This window comes from Nerophis lumbriciformis, linkage group LG37 (assembly GCF_033978685.3).
Source record: "Nerophis lumbriciformis linkage group LG37, RoL_Nlum_v2.1, whole genome shotgun sequence".
In the NCBI taxonomy this organism is placed as follows: Eukaryota; Metazoa; Chordata; class Actinopteri; order Syngnathiformes; family Syngnathidae; genus Nerophis; species Nerophis lumbriciformis.
In genome coordinates, this window is record NC_084584.2 from 958,853 (window position 1) to 976,346 (window position 17,494).

A 17,494-nucleotide genomic window follows, 5' to 3' on the forward strand; every position below is an offset into this window, starting at 1 on the left:
GAGAAACATGTCTAAAAAAACAAAAACAAAAAAACATAAAAATACAATTTTTTTTTTTTTATAACTTTATAAAAAGTTTCTCGTGCGTACGAGATACATGTCTAAAAATAAATAAATAAATAAATAAAAAATTGTAATTTTTTTTATAACTTTATAAAAAGTTTATCGTGCGTACGAGATACATGTCTAAAAATAAATAATAAATAAATTAAAAGAAATTTTTTTTTTTTTTTTTTATACCTTTACAAAAAGTTTCTTGTGCGCACGAGATACATGTCTAAAAAAAATTGGAATTGTATTTTTTTATAATTAATTTTTTTAGACATGTATCTCGTGCGCACAAGATACATGTCTAAAAAAAAAAAAAAAAAAAAAAACATCATAAAAATAAATTTATTTTTATTTTTATAACTTTATAAAAAGTTTCCCGTGCGTACGAGGTACATGTCTAAAAATAAATAAATAAATAAATAAAAAATTATAATTTTTTTTTATAACTTTATAAAAAGTTTCTCGTGCGTACGAGATACATGTCTAAAAATAAATAAATACATTTAAAAAAATTATAATTTTTTTTTATAACTTTATAAAAAGTTTCCCGTGCGTACGAGATACATGTCTAAAAATAAATAAATTTAAATTTTTTTTATTTTTTTTTTATAACTTTATAAAAAGTTTCTTGTGAGCACGAGATACATGTCTAAAAAAAATTGGAATTGTAATTTTTTATAATTAATTTTTTTAGACATGTATCTCGTGCGCACGAGAAACATGTCTAAAAAAACAAAAACAAAAAAACATTATAAAAATACAATTTTTTTTTTTTTTTTTTATAACTTTATAAAAAGTTTCTTGTGCGTACGAGATACATGTCTAAAAATAAAAAAATAAAAAAATAAAAAATTGTAATTTTTTTTATAACTTTATAAAAAGTTTCTCGTGCGTACGAGATACATGTCTAAAAATAAATAAATAAAAAATTATAATTTTTTTTATAACTTTATAAAAAGTTTCCCGTGCGTACGAGATACATGTCTAAAAATAAATAAATAAATAAATTTAAATTTTTTAAATTTTTTTTTTATAACTTTATAAAAAGTTTCTTGTGAGCACGAGATACATGTCTAAAAAAAATTGGAATTGTATTTTTTTATAATTAATTTTTTTAGACATGTATCTCGTGCGCACGAGAAACATGTCTAAAAAAACAAAAACAAAAAAACATTATAAAAAAAAAAAAAAAAAATGTTCTTATAACTTTATAAAAAGTTTCTCGTGCGTACGAGATACATGTCTAAAAATAAATAAAAAAATAAAAAATTGTAATTTTTTTTATAACTTTATAAAAAGTTTCTCGTGCGTACGAGATACATGTCTAAAAATAAATAAATAAATAAATAAAAAATTTTAATTTTTTTTATAACTTTATAAAAAGTTTCTCGTGCGTACGAGATACATGTCTAAAAATAAATAAATAAAAAATTTTTAATTTTTTTTATAACTTTATAAAAAGTTTCTCGTGCGTACGAGATACATGTCTAAAAATAAATAAATACATTTAAAAAAATTATATATTTTTTTTATAACTTTATAAAAAGTTTCTTGTGCGTACGAGATACATGTCTAAAAATAAATAAATAAATACATTTAAAAAATTTTTTTTTTTTTTTTATAACTTTATAAAAAGTTTCTTGTGAGCACGAGATACATGTCTAAAAAAAATTGGAATTGTATTTTTTTATAATTAATTTTTTTAGACATGTATCTCGTGCGCACGAGAAACATGTCTAAAAAACAAAAACAAAAAAACATTATAAAAATAAATTTTTTTTTTGTTTTTTTATAACTTTATAAAAAGTTTCTCGTGCGTACGAGATACATGTCTAAAAATAAATAAATAAAAAAATAAAAAATTGTAATTTTTTTTATAACTTTATAAAAAGTTTCTCGTGCGTACGAGATACATGTCTAAAAATAAATAATAAATAAATTAAAAGAAAAAATTATTATTTGTTTTTATACCTTTACAAAAAGTTTCTTGTGCGCACGAGATACATGTCTAAAAAAAATTGGAATTGTATTTTTTATAATTAATTTTTTTTAGACGTGTATCTCCTGCGCACGAGAACCTATCTTGTGCGCACAAGATACATGTCTAAAAAAACAAAAACAAAAAAACATCATAAAAATACAAATTTTTTTTTTTTATAACTTTATAAAAAGTTTCTCGTGCGTACGAGGTACATGTCTAAAAATAAATAAATAAATAAATAAAAAATTATAATTTTTTTTATAACTTTATAAAAAGTTTCTCGTGCGTACGACATACATGTCTAAAAATAAATAAATACATTTAAAAAAATTATATATATTTTTTTATAACTTTATAAAAAGTTTCTCGTGCGTACGAGATACATGTCTAAAAATTCATAAATAAAAAAATAAAAAATTGTAATTTTTTTTATAACTTTATAAAAAGTTTCTCGTGCGTACGAGATACATGTCTAAAAATAAATAAATACATTTAAAAAAATTATAATTTTTTTTTATAACTTTATAAAAAGTTTCTTGTGAGCACGAGATACATGTCTAAAAAAAATTGGAATTGTATTTTTTTATAATTAATTTTTTTAGACATGTATCTCGTGCGCACGAGATACATGTCTAAAAAACCCCAAAAAAACCATAAAAATACAATTTTTTTTATTTTTTATAACTTTATAAAAAGTTTCTCGTGCGTACGAGATACATGTCTAAAAATAAAAAAATAAAAAATAATATTTTTTTTTATAACTTTATAAAAAGTTTCTCGTGCGTACGACATACATGTCTAAAAATAAATAATAAATAAATTAAAAAAAAAAAAAAAAATGTATTTTTATAACTTTATAAAAAGTTTCTTGTGCGCACGAGATACATGTCTAAAAAAAATTGGAATTGTATTTTTTTATAATAAATTTTTTTTAAACATGTATCTCGTGCGCACGAGAAACTATCTCGTGCGCACAAGATACATGTCTAAAAAATAAATAAATAAATGATTAATTTAAAAAAAATTTTTTTAGACATGTATCTCGTGCGCACGAGAAACTATCTCGTGCGCACGAGATACATGTCTAAAAATAAATAAATAAATAAATTTAAAAAATATATATATTTTTTTATAACTTTATAAAAAGTTTCTTGTGCGCACGAGATACATGTCTAAAAAAAATTGGAATTGTATTTTTTTATAATTAATTTTTTTAAAACATGTATCTCGTGCGCACGAGAAACTATCTCGTGCGCACAAGATACATGTCTAAAAAAAAATAAAAATAAATAAATGATAAATTAAAAAAAAAATTTTTTAGACATGTATCTCGTGCGCATGAGATACATGTCTAAAAAAAACTAAAAAAAACATAAAAATACAAATTTTTTTTTTTTTTTATAACTTTATAAAAAGTTTCTCGTGCGTACGAGATACATGCCTAAAAATAAATAAATTAATTTAAAAAAAAAATAAAAAATTTTTTTTATAACTTTATAAAAAGTTTCTTGTGCGTACGAGATACATGTCTAAAAATAAATAAAAATAAATAAATTATATATTTTTTTTATAACTTTATAAAAAGTTTCTCGTGCGTACGAGATACATGTCTAAAAATAAATAAATAAATAAATTACTTTTTTTTTATTTTTATAACTTTATAAAAAGTTTCTTGTGCGTACCCGATACATGTCTAATAATAAATAAACAAAATAAAAAAATTATAATTTTTTTTTATAACTTTATAAAAAGTTTCTCGTGCGCACGAGATACATGTCTTGAAAAAAAAAAACACCATTATAAAAATACAATTTTTTTTATTTTTTATAACTTTATAAAAAGTTTCTCGTGCGTACGAGATACATGTCTAAAAATAAATAAATAAATAAAATAAAAAAAGTATAATTTTTTTTATAACTTTATAAAAAGTTTCTCGTGCGTACGAGATACATGTCTAAAAATAAATAAATTAATTTAAAAAAATTATATATATTTTTTTATAACTTTATAAAAAGTTTCTTGTGCGCACGAGATACATGTCTAAAAAAAATTGGAATTGTATTTTTTTATAATTAATTTCTTTTAAACATGTATCTTGTGCGCACGAGAAACTATCTCGTGCGCACAAGATACATGTCTAAAAAAATAAATAAATAAATAAATGATTAATTTAAAAAAAAATTTTTTAGACATGTATCTCGTGCGCACGAGATACATGTCTAAAAAAAATTGGAATTGTATTTTTTTATAATTAATTTTTTTTAAACATGTATCTCGTGCACACAAGATACTTGTCTAAAAAAAGAAAGAAATAAATAAATGATAAATTTAAAAAAACATTTTTTAGACATGTATCTCGTGTCTAAAAAAAACCCCCAAAAAAACATAAAAATACAATTTTTTTTTTTTTATAACTTTATAAAAAGTTTCTCGTGCGTACGAGATACATGTCTAAAAATAAATAAATAAATTTAAAAAAATTATATATATTTTTTTATAACTTTTTAAAAAGTTTCTTGTGCGCACGAGATACATGTCTAAAAAAAATTGGAATTGTATTTTTTTATAATTAATTTTTTTTAAACATGTATCTCTTGCGCACGAGAAACTATCTCGTGCGCACAAGATACATGTCTAAAAAAATAAATAAATAAATAAATGTTTAATTTAAAAAAAAAATGTTTAGACATGTATCTCATGCGCACAAGAAACTTTTTATGAAGTTATAAAAAAAAATTATAATTTTTTTAAATTTATTTATTTATTTATTTTTAGACATGTATCTCGTACGCACGGGAAACTTTTTATAAAGTTATAAAAAAAAAAATTATAATTTTTTTAAATGTATTTATTTATTTTTAGACATGTATCTCGTACGCACGAGAAACTTTTTATAAAGTCAAATAGATAAGTCAGATGATGAGTAGAGTCAAATAGACAAGAGCACAGAGTGGGAGATGAACTCACAGTCAGCAGCAGTGAAGTTGGGCAAGGAGTCGTAACTCTTCTCACTGTTCATGATGTCCTGCAGGCGCAGACAGGAGGTTATGCAAACACTTATTGAATATTGCCCTGCATGAGTCCAATAGCAACAATCAATACATCATGTACTTATTCATTTCATGTTGTGTGTGTCAATAACATCATCATGTTATTTCTCACTTCTCAAATCCCTTCACTGGCTTCCTGTTGCACTCAGGATTGCATACAAAGTCTCCATGGACACGCCCCCCTCTACCTCAAACAACTGCTCACCCCCAAATCCTCCACTCCAGACAGGCTAACCTCCTCCAACCTCCGAGGACAAAGCTCAGAACTATGGGAGACCGGGCTTTCTGCAGTCTGTGGAACGCTCTCCCTGACCACCTGAGGGCACCACAGACTGTGGATGCTTTTAAAAAAGGCTTAAAAACCCTTCTTTTTAAAAAAAAGCCTTTTTTTTTTTTAGATATATGTGTGCTAGTTCTAGCTATTAGGCTGTTCTAGTTTTTATTCTTTTTTTTTTACTATCTATTTTACTTGTTGGGGGCAGCTATTTGTGGTTCTAGCGTTGTTGTTTTGTTTTTTTAATGCACTGTAGCACTTTGAAAAAAGTCCTTTTACAAATAAAATATATTATTATTATTATTATTACTTATTGCAGCCAACATGGCTGACAACTGCATCACAATATAAGACTTGTACAATACAATAGAACACCTTTATTGTCACTATTCAAAGAATGTATATTATATATGGAATTTATATTGGTAGCTATTAGGGTTGTACGGTATACCGGTATTAGTGTAGTACCGCCATACTAAATCATATTCAGTACTATCATATAGATTTATTATTTATCATCTATATGTTTATTATGGATATTTTTTTTATAATGGATATGTGTATTATCTATATGTTTATTATCAATGTGTTTATTCTCTACATGTTTATTATCTGTATGTTTATTATGGATATGTTTATTATTATTTTTTTTTTATCTACATGTTTATTATTTATATGTTTATTATTTATATGTATATTATCTGTATGTTTATTATTTATATGTTTATTATTTACATGTTTGTTATGGATTTGTTTATTATCTATATGTTTTCTATCTACATGTTTATTACCTACATGTTTATTATCGATATGTTTATTATCCATATGTTTATTATATATATATAGATGTTTATTATCTATATGTTTATTATATGTATGTTTATTAACTACATGTTTATTATCTATATGTTTATTATCTACATGTTATTTGTTTAGAAAAGTACATCTTGGTAGCGGTACCAAAGTTTTGGTATCAACACAACCCTAGTAGCATCACCCCTCACACCCTGACCTGATTGGTTTTTTACGCACATCTTTAATGGCTAATATTTGTTGTTTATGTGGAACAGTAATGACATTATTTATTTAGAAAAGTATTGAAATACATTTTGGTAGCGGTACTAAAGTATGGTATCGACACAAAACTAGTAGCATCACTGAACACCTTGGTTATTTACGCACCTGTTTACATTTTTAATGGCTAATATTTGTTGTTTACGTGGAACAATAATGACATGATTTGTTTAGAAAAGTACATTTTGGTAGTGGTACCAAAGTATTGGTATTGACACACACACTAGTAGCATCACTGAACACCCTGGTTATTTACACACCTGTTTACATCTTTAATGGCTAATATTTGTTGTTTACATGGAACAATAATGACATTATTTTATTTAAAAAGTATTGAAAAACATTTTGGTAGCGGTACCAAAGTGTTGGTATTGACACAACACTACTAGCATCACTGAACACCTTGGTTATTTACGCACCTGTTTACATTTTTAATGGCTAATAATTGTTGTTTACGTGGAACAATAATGACATTATTTATTTCGAAAGATATTGAAATACATTTTGGTCGTGGTACCAAAGTGTTGGTATTGACACACACACTAGTAGCATCACTGAACACCTTGGTTATTTACGCACCTGTTTACATTTTTAATGGCTAATATTTGTTGTTTACGTGGAACAATAATGACATGATTTGTTTAGAAAAGTACGTTTTGGTAGCGGTACCAAAGTATTGGTATTGACACACACACACTAGTAGCATCACTGAACACCCTGGTTATTTACACACCTGTTTACATTTTTAATGGCTAATATTTGTTGTTTACATGGAACAATAATGACATTATTTATTTAGAAAAGTATTGAAATACATTTTGGTAGCGGTACCAAAGTATTGGTATTGACACACACACTAGTAGCATCACTGAACACCCTGGTTATTTACGCACCTGTTTACATCTTTAATGGCTAATATTTGTTGTTTACATGGAACAATAATGACAGTATTTATTTCGAAAAGTATTGAAATACATTTTGGTCGCGGTACCAAAGTGTTGGTATCGACACAACACTACTAGCATCACTGAACACCTTGGTTATTTACGCACCTGTTTACATCTTTAATGCCTAATATTTGTTGTTTAAATGGAACAATAATGACATTATTTATTTCGAAAAGTATTGAAATACATTTTGGTCGCGGTACCAAAGTGTTGGTATCGACACACACACTAGTAGCATCACTGAACACCCTGGTTATTTACACACCTGTTTACATGTTTAATGGCTAATATTTGTTGTTTAAATGGAACAATAATGACATTATTTATTTAGAAAAGTATTGAAATACATTTTGGTCGTGGTACCAAAGTGTTGGTATCGACACAACACTAGTAGCATCACTGAACACCCTGGTTATTTACACACCTGTTTACATCTTTAATGGCTAATATTTGTTGTTTACGTGGAACAATAATGACATTATTTATTTCGAAAGATATTGAAATACATTTTGGTCGTGGTACCAAAGTGTTGGTATTGACACACACACTAGTAGCATCACTGAACACCTTGGTTATTTACACACCTGTTTACATGTTTAATGGCTAATATTTGTTGTTTACATGGAACAATAATGACATTATTTATTTAGAAAAGTATTGAAATACATTTTGGTAGCGGTACTAAAGTGTTGGTATCGACACAAAACTAGTAGCATCACTGAACACCTTGGTTATTTACACACCTGTTTACATTTTTAATGGCTAATATTTGTTGTTTACGTGGAACAATAACGACATTATTTATTTAGAAAAGTATTGAAATACATTTTGGTAGCGGTACTAAAGTGTTGGTATCGACACAAAACTAGTAGCATCACTGAACACCTTGGTTATTTACACACCTGTTTACATTTTTAATGGCTAATATTTGTTGTTTACGTGGAACAATAATGACATTATTTATTTCGAAAGATATTGAAATACATTTTGGTCGTGGTACCAAAGTATTGGCATTGACTAAGGCTGAAACGACGCGTCGACGTAGTCGACGTCATCGGTTACGTAAATACGTCGACGCCGTTTTTGTGCGTCGGCGCGTCGCATATTTACGTCACACTACTGTCATGGCGGAGCGCAAAGCAGACGGTGCGAGCGAGGGGAAAAAAGCACGCCAAAAGTCGTCAAAAGTGTGGGAGTATTTCAATAAACGGCCTAATAACGTTGTTGTATGCACACTGTGTCGAGCGGAAATGGCCTATCATAGCAGCACAACGGCTATGAACGAACATTTGAAAAGAAAACCGACAGCGTTCTTGCCATCACCAAGTAAATCGTCCGCGTGCGTATACGTTGTCATTATTACACAAAAACATGAATGTGTCATTTGTATCTGCGTTGTAAATTCATAAACTAAAGCACCGTTTCGCTCTGAGAGGTGCGTTTGGCGTGCCTGTTCAGTGTTTACAAAGACGCGCTCCTCTTTAACGCTGTGGAGAGGCGGCGGCGGCGAGCGAGCTGCGAGGCGGGGCGCGCCGGGAGCGACGCTGCAATCGTGCCCAGGTGCGCGATCCGAGCGAGCGAGGAAGAGGAGCCGAAAAGCGAGGAGAGAAAAGAGTTGGAAGAGAAAAGACTTTGTGTAAAATTAAAAGATTGTAAACCTGGCAAAGCCGTCTGGCGTTCAGTCTGTCGGTCCTGAAAGAACCCCACGGCACAAGACGTGTCACAAACGCTAACGTTAATTAGTTGTGCAAATACCTTTTACAACATTAACAGTTACATATACTATGTACAAACCAACAATTAACTTTCACTTTAATCATACTATCATTGTTGTGTTATTAAGCAAAATAAGCAATACTTTTACTTTTGTTGAAATGTTTACACTGTACACTTTTTTGTATTGGATGTTTAGCTTTATTTTTGCACATTTTAGCAAATAAGCAATACTTTTACTTTTGTTGAAATGTTTACACTTGTTACAGAATATTTCCGTTTTGCACTTTTTTGTATTGGATGTTTATCTTTATTTTTGCACATTTTAAAGCAACTCCTCTCTGAGCTGCCACCTTAACGTGGTAGAGGAGTTTGCGTGTCCCAATGATCCTAGGAGCTATGTTGTCCGGGGGCTTCCATGCCCCCTGGTAAGGTCTCCCAAGACAAACAGGTCCTAGGTGAGGGATCAGACAAAGAGCAGCTCGAAGACTTCTATGGAAATGCAAGAACCGAGACTCAGATTTCCCTCGCCCGGACGCGGGTCACCGGGGCCCCCCTCCAGAGCCAGGCCCGGAGTTGGGGCACGATGGCGAGCGCCTGGTGGCCGGGCCTGTCCCCATGGGGCCCGGCCGGGCACAGCCCGAAGAGGCAACGTGGGTCCCCCCTCCAATGGGCTCACCACCCATAGCAGGGGCCATAGAGGTCGGGTGCAATGTGAGCTGGGCGGTAGCCGAAGGCAGGGCACTTGGCGGTCCGATCCTCGGCTACAGAAGCTAGCTCTTGGGACGTGGAACGTCACCTCGCTGGGGGGGAAGGAGCCTGAGCTAGTGCGCGAGGTAGAGAAGTTCCGGTTGGATATAGTCGGACTCACCTCGACGCACAGCAAGGGCTCTGGAACCAGTTCTCTCGAGAGGGGCTGGACTCTCTTCCACTCTGGCGTTGCCAGCAGTGAGAGGCGACGGGCTGGGGTGGCAATTCTTGTTGCCCCCCGGCTCAGAGCCTGCATGTTGGAGTTCAACCCGGTGGACGAGAGGGTAGCTTCCCTCCGCCTTCGGGTGGGGGGACGGGTCCTGACTGTTGTTTGCGCTTACGCGCCAAACAGCAGCTCAGAGTACCCACCCTTTTTGGATTCACTCGAGGGAGTACTTGAGAGTGCTCCCCCGGGTGATTCCCTCGTTCTACTGGGGGACTTCAACGCTCATATTGGCAACGACAGTGAAACCTGGAGAGGCGTGATTGGGAAGAATGGCCGCCCGGATCTGAACCCAAGTGGTGTTTTGTTATTGGACTTTTGTGCCCGTCACGGATTGTCCATAACGAACACCATGTTCAAGCATAAGGGTGTCCATATGTGCACTTGGCACCAGGACACCCTAGGCCGCAGTTCTATGATCGACTTTGTAGTTGTGTCATCGGATTTGCGGCCTCATGTTTTGGACACTCGGGTGAAGAGAGGGGCGGAGCTTTCTACCGATCACCACCTGGTGGTGAGTTGGCTGCGATGGTGGGGGAGGATGCCGGACAGACCTGGCAGGCCCAAACGCATTGTGAGGGTTTGCTGGGAACGTCTGGCAGAGTCTCCTGTCAGAGAGAGTTTCAATTCCCACCTCCGGAAGAACTTTGAACATGTCACGAGGGAGGTGCTGGACATTGAGTCCGAGTGGACCATGTTCCGCACCTCTATTGTCGAGGCGGCTGATTGGAGCTGTGGCCGCAAGGTAGTTGGTGCCTGTCGTGGCGGTAATCCTAGAACCCGTTGGTGGACACCGGCGGTGAGGGATGCCGTCAAGCTGAAGAAGGAGTCCTATCGGGTTCTTTTGGCTCATGGGACTCCTGAGGCAGCGGACAGGTACCGACAGGCCAAGCGGTGTGCGGCTTCAGCGGTCGCGGAGGCAAAAACTCGGACATGGGAGGAGTTCGGGGAAGCCATGGAAAACGACTTCCGGACGGCTTCGAAGCGATTCTGGACCACCATCCACCGCCTCAGGAAGGGGAAGCAGTGCTCTACCAACACCGTGTATGGTGCGGATGGTGTTCTGCTGACCTCGACTGCGGAAGTTGTGGATCGGTGGAGGGAATACTTCGAAGACCTCCTCAATCCCACCAACACGTCTTCCTATGAGGAAGCAGTGCCTGAGGAATCTGTGGTGGGCTCTCCTATTTCTGGGGCTGAGGTTGCTGAGGTAGTTAAAAAGCTCCTCGGTGGCAAGGCCCCGGGGGTGGATGAGATCCGCCCGGAGTTCCTTAAGGCTCTGGATGCTGTAGGGCTGTCTTGGTTGACAAGACTCTGCAGCATCGCGTGGACATCGGGGGCAGTACCTCTGGATTGGCAGACCGGGGTGGTGGTTCCTCTCTTTAAGAAGGGGAACCGGAGGGTGTGTTCTAACTATCGTGGGATCACACTCCTCAGCCTTCCCGGTAAGGTCTATTCAGGTGTACTGGAGAGGAGGCTACGCCGGATAGTCGAACCTCGGATTCAGGAGGAACAGTGTGGTTTTCGTCCTGGTCGTGGAACTGTGGACCAGCTCTATACTCTCGGCAGGGTCCTTGAGGGTGCATGGGAGTTTGCCCAACCAGTCTACATGTGCTTTGTGGACTTGGAGAAGGCATTCGACCGTGTCCCTCGGGAAGTCCTGTGGGGAGTGCTCAGAGAGTATGGGGTTTCGGACTGTCTGATTGTGGCGGTCCGCTCCCTGTATGATCAGTGTCAGAGCTTGGTTCGCATTGCCGGCAGTAAGTCGGACACGTTTCCGGTGAGGGTTGGACTCCGCCAAGGCTGCCCTTTGTCACCGATTCTGTTCATAACTTTTATGGACAGAATTTCTAGGCGCAGTCAAGGCGTTGAGGGGATCTGGTTTGGTGGCTGCAGGATTAGGTCTCTGCTTTTTGCAGATGATTTGGTCCTGATGGCTTCATCTGGCCAGGATCTTCAGCTCTCACTGGATCGGTTCGCAGCTGAGTGTGAAGCGACTGGGATGAGAATCAGCACCTCCAAGTCCGAGTCCATGGTTCTCGCCCGGAAAAGGGTGGAGTGCCATCTCCGGGTTGGGGAGGAGATCTTGCCCCAAGTGGAGGAGTTCAAGTACCTCGGAGTCTTGTTCACGAGTGAGGGAAGAGTGGATCGTGAGATCGACAGGCGGATCGGTGCGGCGTCTTCAGTAATGCGGACGCTGTATCGATCCGTTGTGGTGAAGAAGGAGCTGAGCCGGAAGGCAAAGCTCTCAATTTACCGGTCGATCTACGTTCCCATCCTCACCTATGGTCATGAGCTTTGGGTTATGACCGAAAGGACAAGATCACGGGTACAAGCGGCCCAAATGAGTTTCCTCCGCCGGGTGGCGGGGCTCTCCCTTAGAGATAGGGTGAGAAGCTCTGTCATCCGGGAGGAGCTCAAAGTAAAGCCGCTGCTCCTCCGCATCGAGAGGAGCCAGATGAGGTGGTTCGGGCATCTGGTCAGGATGCCACCCGAGCGCCTCCCTAAGGAGGTGTTTAGGGCATGTCCGACCGGTAGGAGGCCACGAGGAAGACCCAGGACACGTTGGGAAGACTATGTCTCCCGGCTGGCCTGGGAACGCCTCGGGATCCCCCGGGAGGAGCTGGACGAAGTGGCTGGGGAGAGGGAAGTCTGGGCTTCCCTGCTTAGGCTGCTGCCCCCGCGACCCGACCTCGGATAAGCGGAAGAAGATGGATGGATGGATGGATGGATTTTAAAGCAAAATAAGCAATACTTTTACTTTTGAAATGCTTATACTATTCCAGAATATTAAGATTTGCACTGGATGTTTACTTTTATATTTGCACATTAAAAAGCAAATAAGCTACTTTTAATTTTGTTGAATGTTAAAAGTTTTAAATGTTTACATTGTTACAGAATATTTTGTCATGTTGTTGTCAATGTTGACTGAGTGGCCATACCTTTTTTTTTTGTAAATAAAAGCCATGCCTTTTGAAAAAAACCGGCCTACATTTATTTTTTCCTCTTCATTTTAAATAAAAAAAAATAATCGGTAAAAGGAAAAATAATCTATAGATTAATCGAAAAAAAAATAATCTATAGATTAACCGATTAATCGAAAAAAATAATCTATAGATTAATCGATAGAAAAATAATCGTTAGCTGCAGCCCTAGTATTGACACACACATTAGTAGCATCACTGAACACCTTGGTTATTTACACACCTGTTTATATCTTTAATGGCTAATATTTGTTGTTTACGTGGAACAATAATGACATTATTTGTTTAGAAAAGTACATTTTGGTAGCGGTACCAAAGTATTGGTATCGACACAACACTAGTAGCATCACTTACCTGATTGGTTATTTACACAGCTATTTATTGTTTAGGTGGAAGAAAGCGAGCATGTCACCCACCTCCATGATGCCGATGTAGTAGGAGAAGGGCGTGACTCGCAGCCCTTTGACCATGATGTCAGACAGGTGGTAGGGGTAGAGCATCAGGTGGTCCCGGCTGTACTTCAGCAGCTCCTCATAGTACTTGCGCTCGTCCTTCTTCACGTGGCGCACTGCGGGGGAGAGGCCACACCACACCACACCACACCACACCACACCACACCACAGCGTCAGCGCTGACAAAACGGAACCTGGCGGAGGTCTCACCTAAGTTATTGCGGAAGCGCAGCTGGTGGCGGATGCTGTAGAGCAGGACATGTTTCTCATACTCGCGCTGAGAGTTCCCCAAACACTGTGGACAAGAGCCAAGGACAACATGTCAACCACCAAGTTCCTCTGGGACTAGACAGGACAAGAACACTTTCACAATGTCTGTCTATAAACAGCGGTTTTTAAAGACATCATGAAAAAAACGCTAGTCCAAGATCCTTGGTGTAACAACACTCTGTGGTTTTTAAAGACATAGTGCAAAAAAACGCTATGTCAAAGATCCTCAATGTACACAACACTTTGCTGTTTTTGAAGACTTTAATGCAAAAGGGCTAATCAAAGACCCTCAATGTAAACAATATTGTGCTGTTTTTAAAGACATAATGCAATAACGCTAGTCCAAGATCTCCCATGTAAACAATGCTCTGCTGTTTTTGAAGACATAGTGCAAAAACGCTAGTCAAAGACCCACGATGTAAACAACACTGCTGTTTTTTTTATGACATAGGGGTAAAAACACTAGTCAAAGAGCCTTGCTGTAAACAACACTGCTGTTTTTGAACACATAGTGAAACAACGCTACTCAAAGACCCTTGATGTAAACAACACCGCTGTTTTTGAAGACATAATGCAAAAAAATGCTAGTCAAAGGCCCTCGATGCAAACAATACTCTGCTGTTGTTGAAGACGTAGTGCAAAAACACCAGTCCAAGATCCCCAATGTAAACAATGCTCTGCTGTTTTTGAAGACATAATTCAAAAAATGCTAGTCAAAGACCCTTGATGTAAACAACACTGCTGTTTTTGATGACATAGGGGAAAAACGCTAGTCAAAGACCCTGGATGTAAACAACACTGCTGTTTTTGATGACATAGGGGAAAAACGCTAGTCAAAGACCCTCGATGTAAACAACACTGCTGTTTTTGATGACATAGGGGAAAAAAACGCTAGTCAAAGACCCTGGATGTAAACAACACTGCTGTTTTTGATGACATAGGGGAAAACGCTAGTCAAAGACCCTTGATGTAAACAACACTGCTGTTTTTGATGACATAATGCAAAAGATGCTAGTCAAAGACCCTTGATGTAAACAACACTGCTGTTTTTGATGACATAGGGGAAAAAACGCTAGTCAAAGACCCTGGATGCAAACAATACTCTGCTGTTTTTGAAGACATAGTGCAAAAACACTAGTCCAAGATCCCCAATGTAACAATGCTCTGCTGTTTTTGAAAACATAATTCAAAAAATGCTAGTCAAAGACCCTTGATGTAAACAACACTGCTGTTTTTGATGACATAGGGGAAAAACGCTCGTCAAAGACCCTCGATGTAAACAACACTGCTGTTTTTGATGACATAATGCAAAAAATGCTAGTCAAAGACCCTTGATCTAAACAACACTGCTGTTTTTGATGACATAGGGGAAAACGCTAGTCAAAGACCCTCGATGTAAACAACACTGCTGTTTTTGATGACATAATGCAAAAAATGCTAGTCAAAGACCCTGGATGTGTTGTTTTTGAAGACATAGTGCAAAAAACGCTAGTCAAAGACCCTGGATGTAAACAACACTGCTGTTTTTGATGACATAGGGGTAAAAACACTAGTCAAAGAGCCTTGTTGTAAACAACACTGCTGTTTTTGAACACATAGTGAAACAATGCTACTCAAAGACCCTTGATGTAAACAACACTGCTGTTTTTGAAGACATAATGCAAAAAATGCTAGTCAAAGACCCTCGATGTAAACAATGCTCTGCTGTTTTTGAAGACATAATTCAAAAAATGCTAGTCAAAGACCCTTGATGTAATAAACACTGCTGTTTTTGATGACATAGGGTAAAAAACGCTAGTCCAAGACCCTGGATGTAAACAACACTGCTGTTTTTGAAGACATAGTGCAAAAAATGCTAGTCAAAGACCCTGGATGTAAACAACACTGCTGTTTTTGATGACATAATGCAAAAAATGCTAGTCAAAGACCCTGGATGTAAACAACACTGCTGTTTTTGAAGACAGTGCAAAAAACGCTAGTCCAAGACCCTGGATGTAAACAACACAAACAAAGCTGGTCTGTACTGTACTAAACTGAACTGTTTGATGTTATTTCTGGCCGGAAGACAACAACTACGTTAGTGACAACAATGCAGATTTCAAAATAAAAGCCGCGTGTGTGACAGCCGTGCTGTCAGTGCAGAGGTTGGGGGTGACATTGGCGGCTTCACCCTCACTCTGTCCGCCGTGTGGACTTCCACACTACCTGCTTGACGTTGGCGGGAAGTTTGCTCCACGGATAATTCTGCCTGATGTGGAATTCCACGTCCGTGTTCATCGCTAGCTAGCTCCTTAGCTAGCTGCTACACGAGCACAGTGAGACGGTGACGACTCTCTTCCTCTTCCTCTTCTTCCTCTTCTTCTTCTTCCTCCTCCTTTTCGCCGCCACTCGATGAGCGAGCAAGACTGGAGGAGACCACAAAGTCCGCCTGTTATTTACAAATCCTGCTTCTCCTGGCAATGGACGTCCATTTCCGGGTTGGATTTCGAACCAGGCGTTCGTCACGCGAGTGGCGAGATACGTCACTTCCGGTCAATAAAGAGCACGAGACCAGCTAACATTAGCATTGTCAGCGACATACGTCACTTCCGTTCAATGAAACGCACAAGACCAGCTTTTTTTTTCTTTTTTTTTGTGGAATTTTATAAACCTTTATTTATAAATCGCAACATTTACAAACAGTTGAGAAATAATAATCAAAATAAGTAAAAAAAAAACAGCCGTACGGCACCAGCTAACATTAGCTTTTTAGCGAGACACGTCACTTCCGGTCAATGAAGCGCACGGGACCTTTTTTAAATTTTTTTTTATTTATGTTTTGAATTTTACAAACCTTTATTTATAAATCGCAACATTTACAAACAGTTGAGAAATAATAATCAAAATAAGTAAAAAAAACAGCCGCACGGCACCAGCTAACATTAGCTTTTTAGCGACACACGTCACTTCCGGTCAATGAAGCGCACGGGACCTTTTTTTTTTTTTTTTGAATTTATGTTTTGAATTTTACAAACCTTTATTTATAAATTGCAACATTTACAAACAGTTGAGAAATAATAATCAAAATAAGTAAAAAAAACAGCCGCACGGGACCAGCGAACATTAGCATTGTTTGCAACTCACGTCACTTCCGGTCAATGAAGCGCACGGGACCAGCTTTGTTTTTTTTAATTTATGTTTTGAATTTTACAAACCTTTATTTATAAATCGCAACATTTACAAACAGTTGACAAAATAATAATCAAAATAAGTACATAACAGCCGCACGGGACGAGCGAACATTAGCATTGTTTTCAACCTACGTCACTTCCGGTCAATGAAGCGCACGGGACCAGCTCACATTAGCATTGTCAGCGACATACGTCATTTCCGGTCAATGAAGCGCACGGGACCAGCTAACAATGAGTTTGTTTTTTTGATTGAAAACATTTTTTTAAGAATCTGCTGTCAAAAAGGTTATGAAATGATTATTTCTATCTCGTAGTCCTATTTGATGTCAACAACTCTATGGAGGTTAATGTGCGTCTTTATTCCGTGTTTTTTTCTTTACACTGAATTGATGAATTTATGCGTTTCAATTTTTGTGAACTCCATTTTTTTTAAATCAAAATATGCTGACAATGACGTTGGGGGAAAAAAAACTGAGCAAAATTGTGAGCAATTGTTAAAAAGAAAAGAGTGAGTGGCGCCCCCGTGTGTCCGTGATTGGAATGACAAGAGTGAAA

The 17,494-nt window shown here is 36.3% G+C and overlaps 1 protein-coding gene across 2 annotated transcripts in view; it reads right to left on the minus strand.

Moving 5' to 3' along the window:
* fam91a1 (family with sequence similarity 91 member A1) overlaps window positions 1-16,284 on the minus strand; it is a 51,477-nt gene extending 35,193 nt beyond the window's left edge. For both annotated transcript variants that reach the window (XM_061931023.2, XM_061931022.2), the window contains exons 1-4: window positions 15,975-16,284; window positions 13,710-13,794; window positions 13,464-13,615; window positions 5,000-5,057 (exon numbers count right to left, since the gene is read on the minus strand). In XM_061931023.2, the coding sequence (XP_061787007.1) occupies window positions 5,000-5,057; window positions 13,464-13,615; window positions 13,710-13,794; window positions 15,975-16,046 (367 nt within the window). In that variant the 5' untranslated portion in view covers window positions 16,047-16,284. The remainder of the gene's footprint in view (window positions 1-4,999; window positions 5,058-13,463; window positions 13,616-13,709; window positions 13,795-15,974) is intronic.
* Between the last annotated feature and the right edge of the window lie 1,210 nt (window positions 16,285-17,494).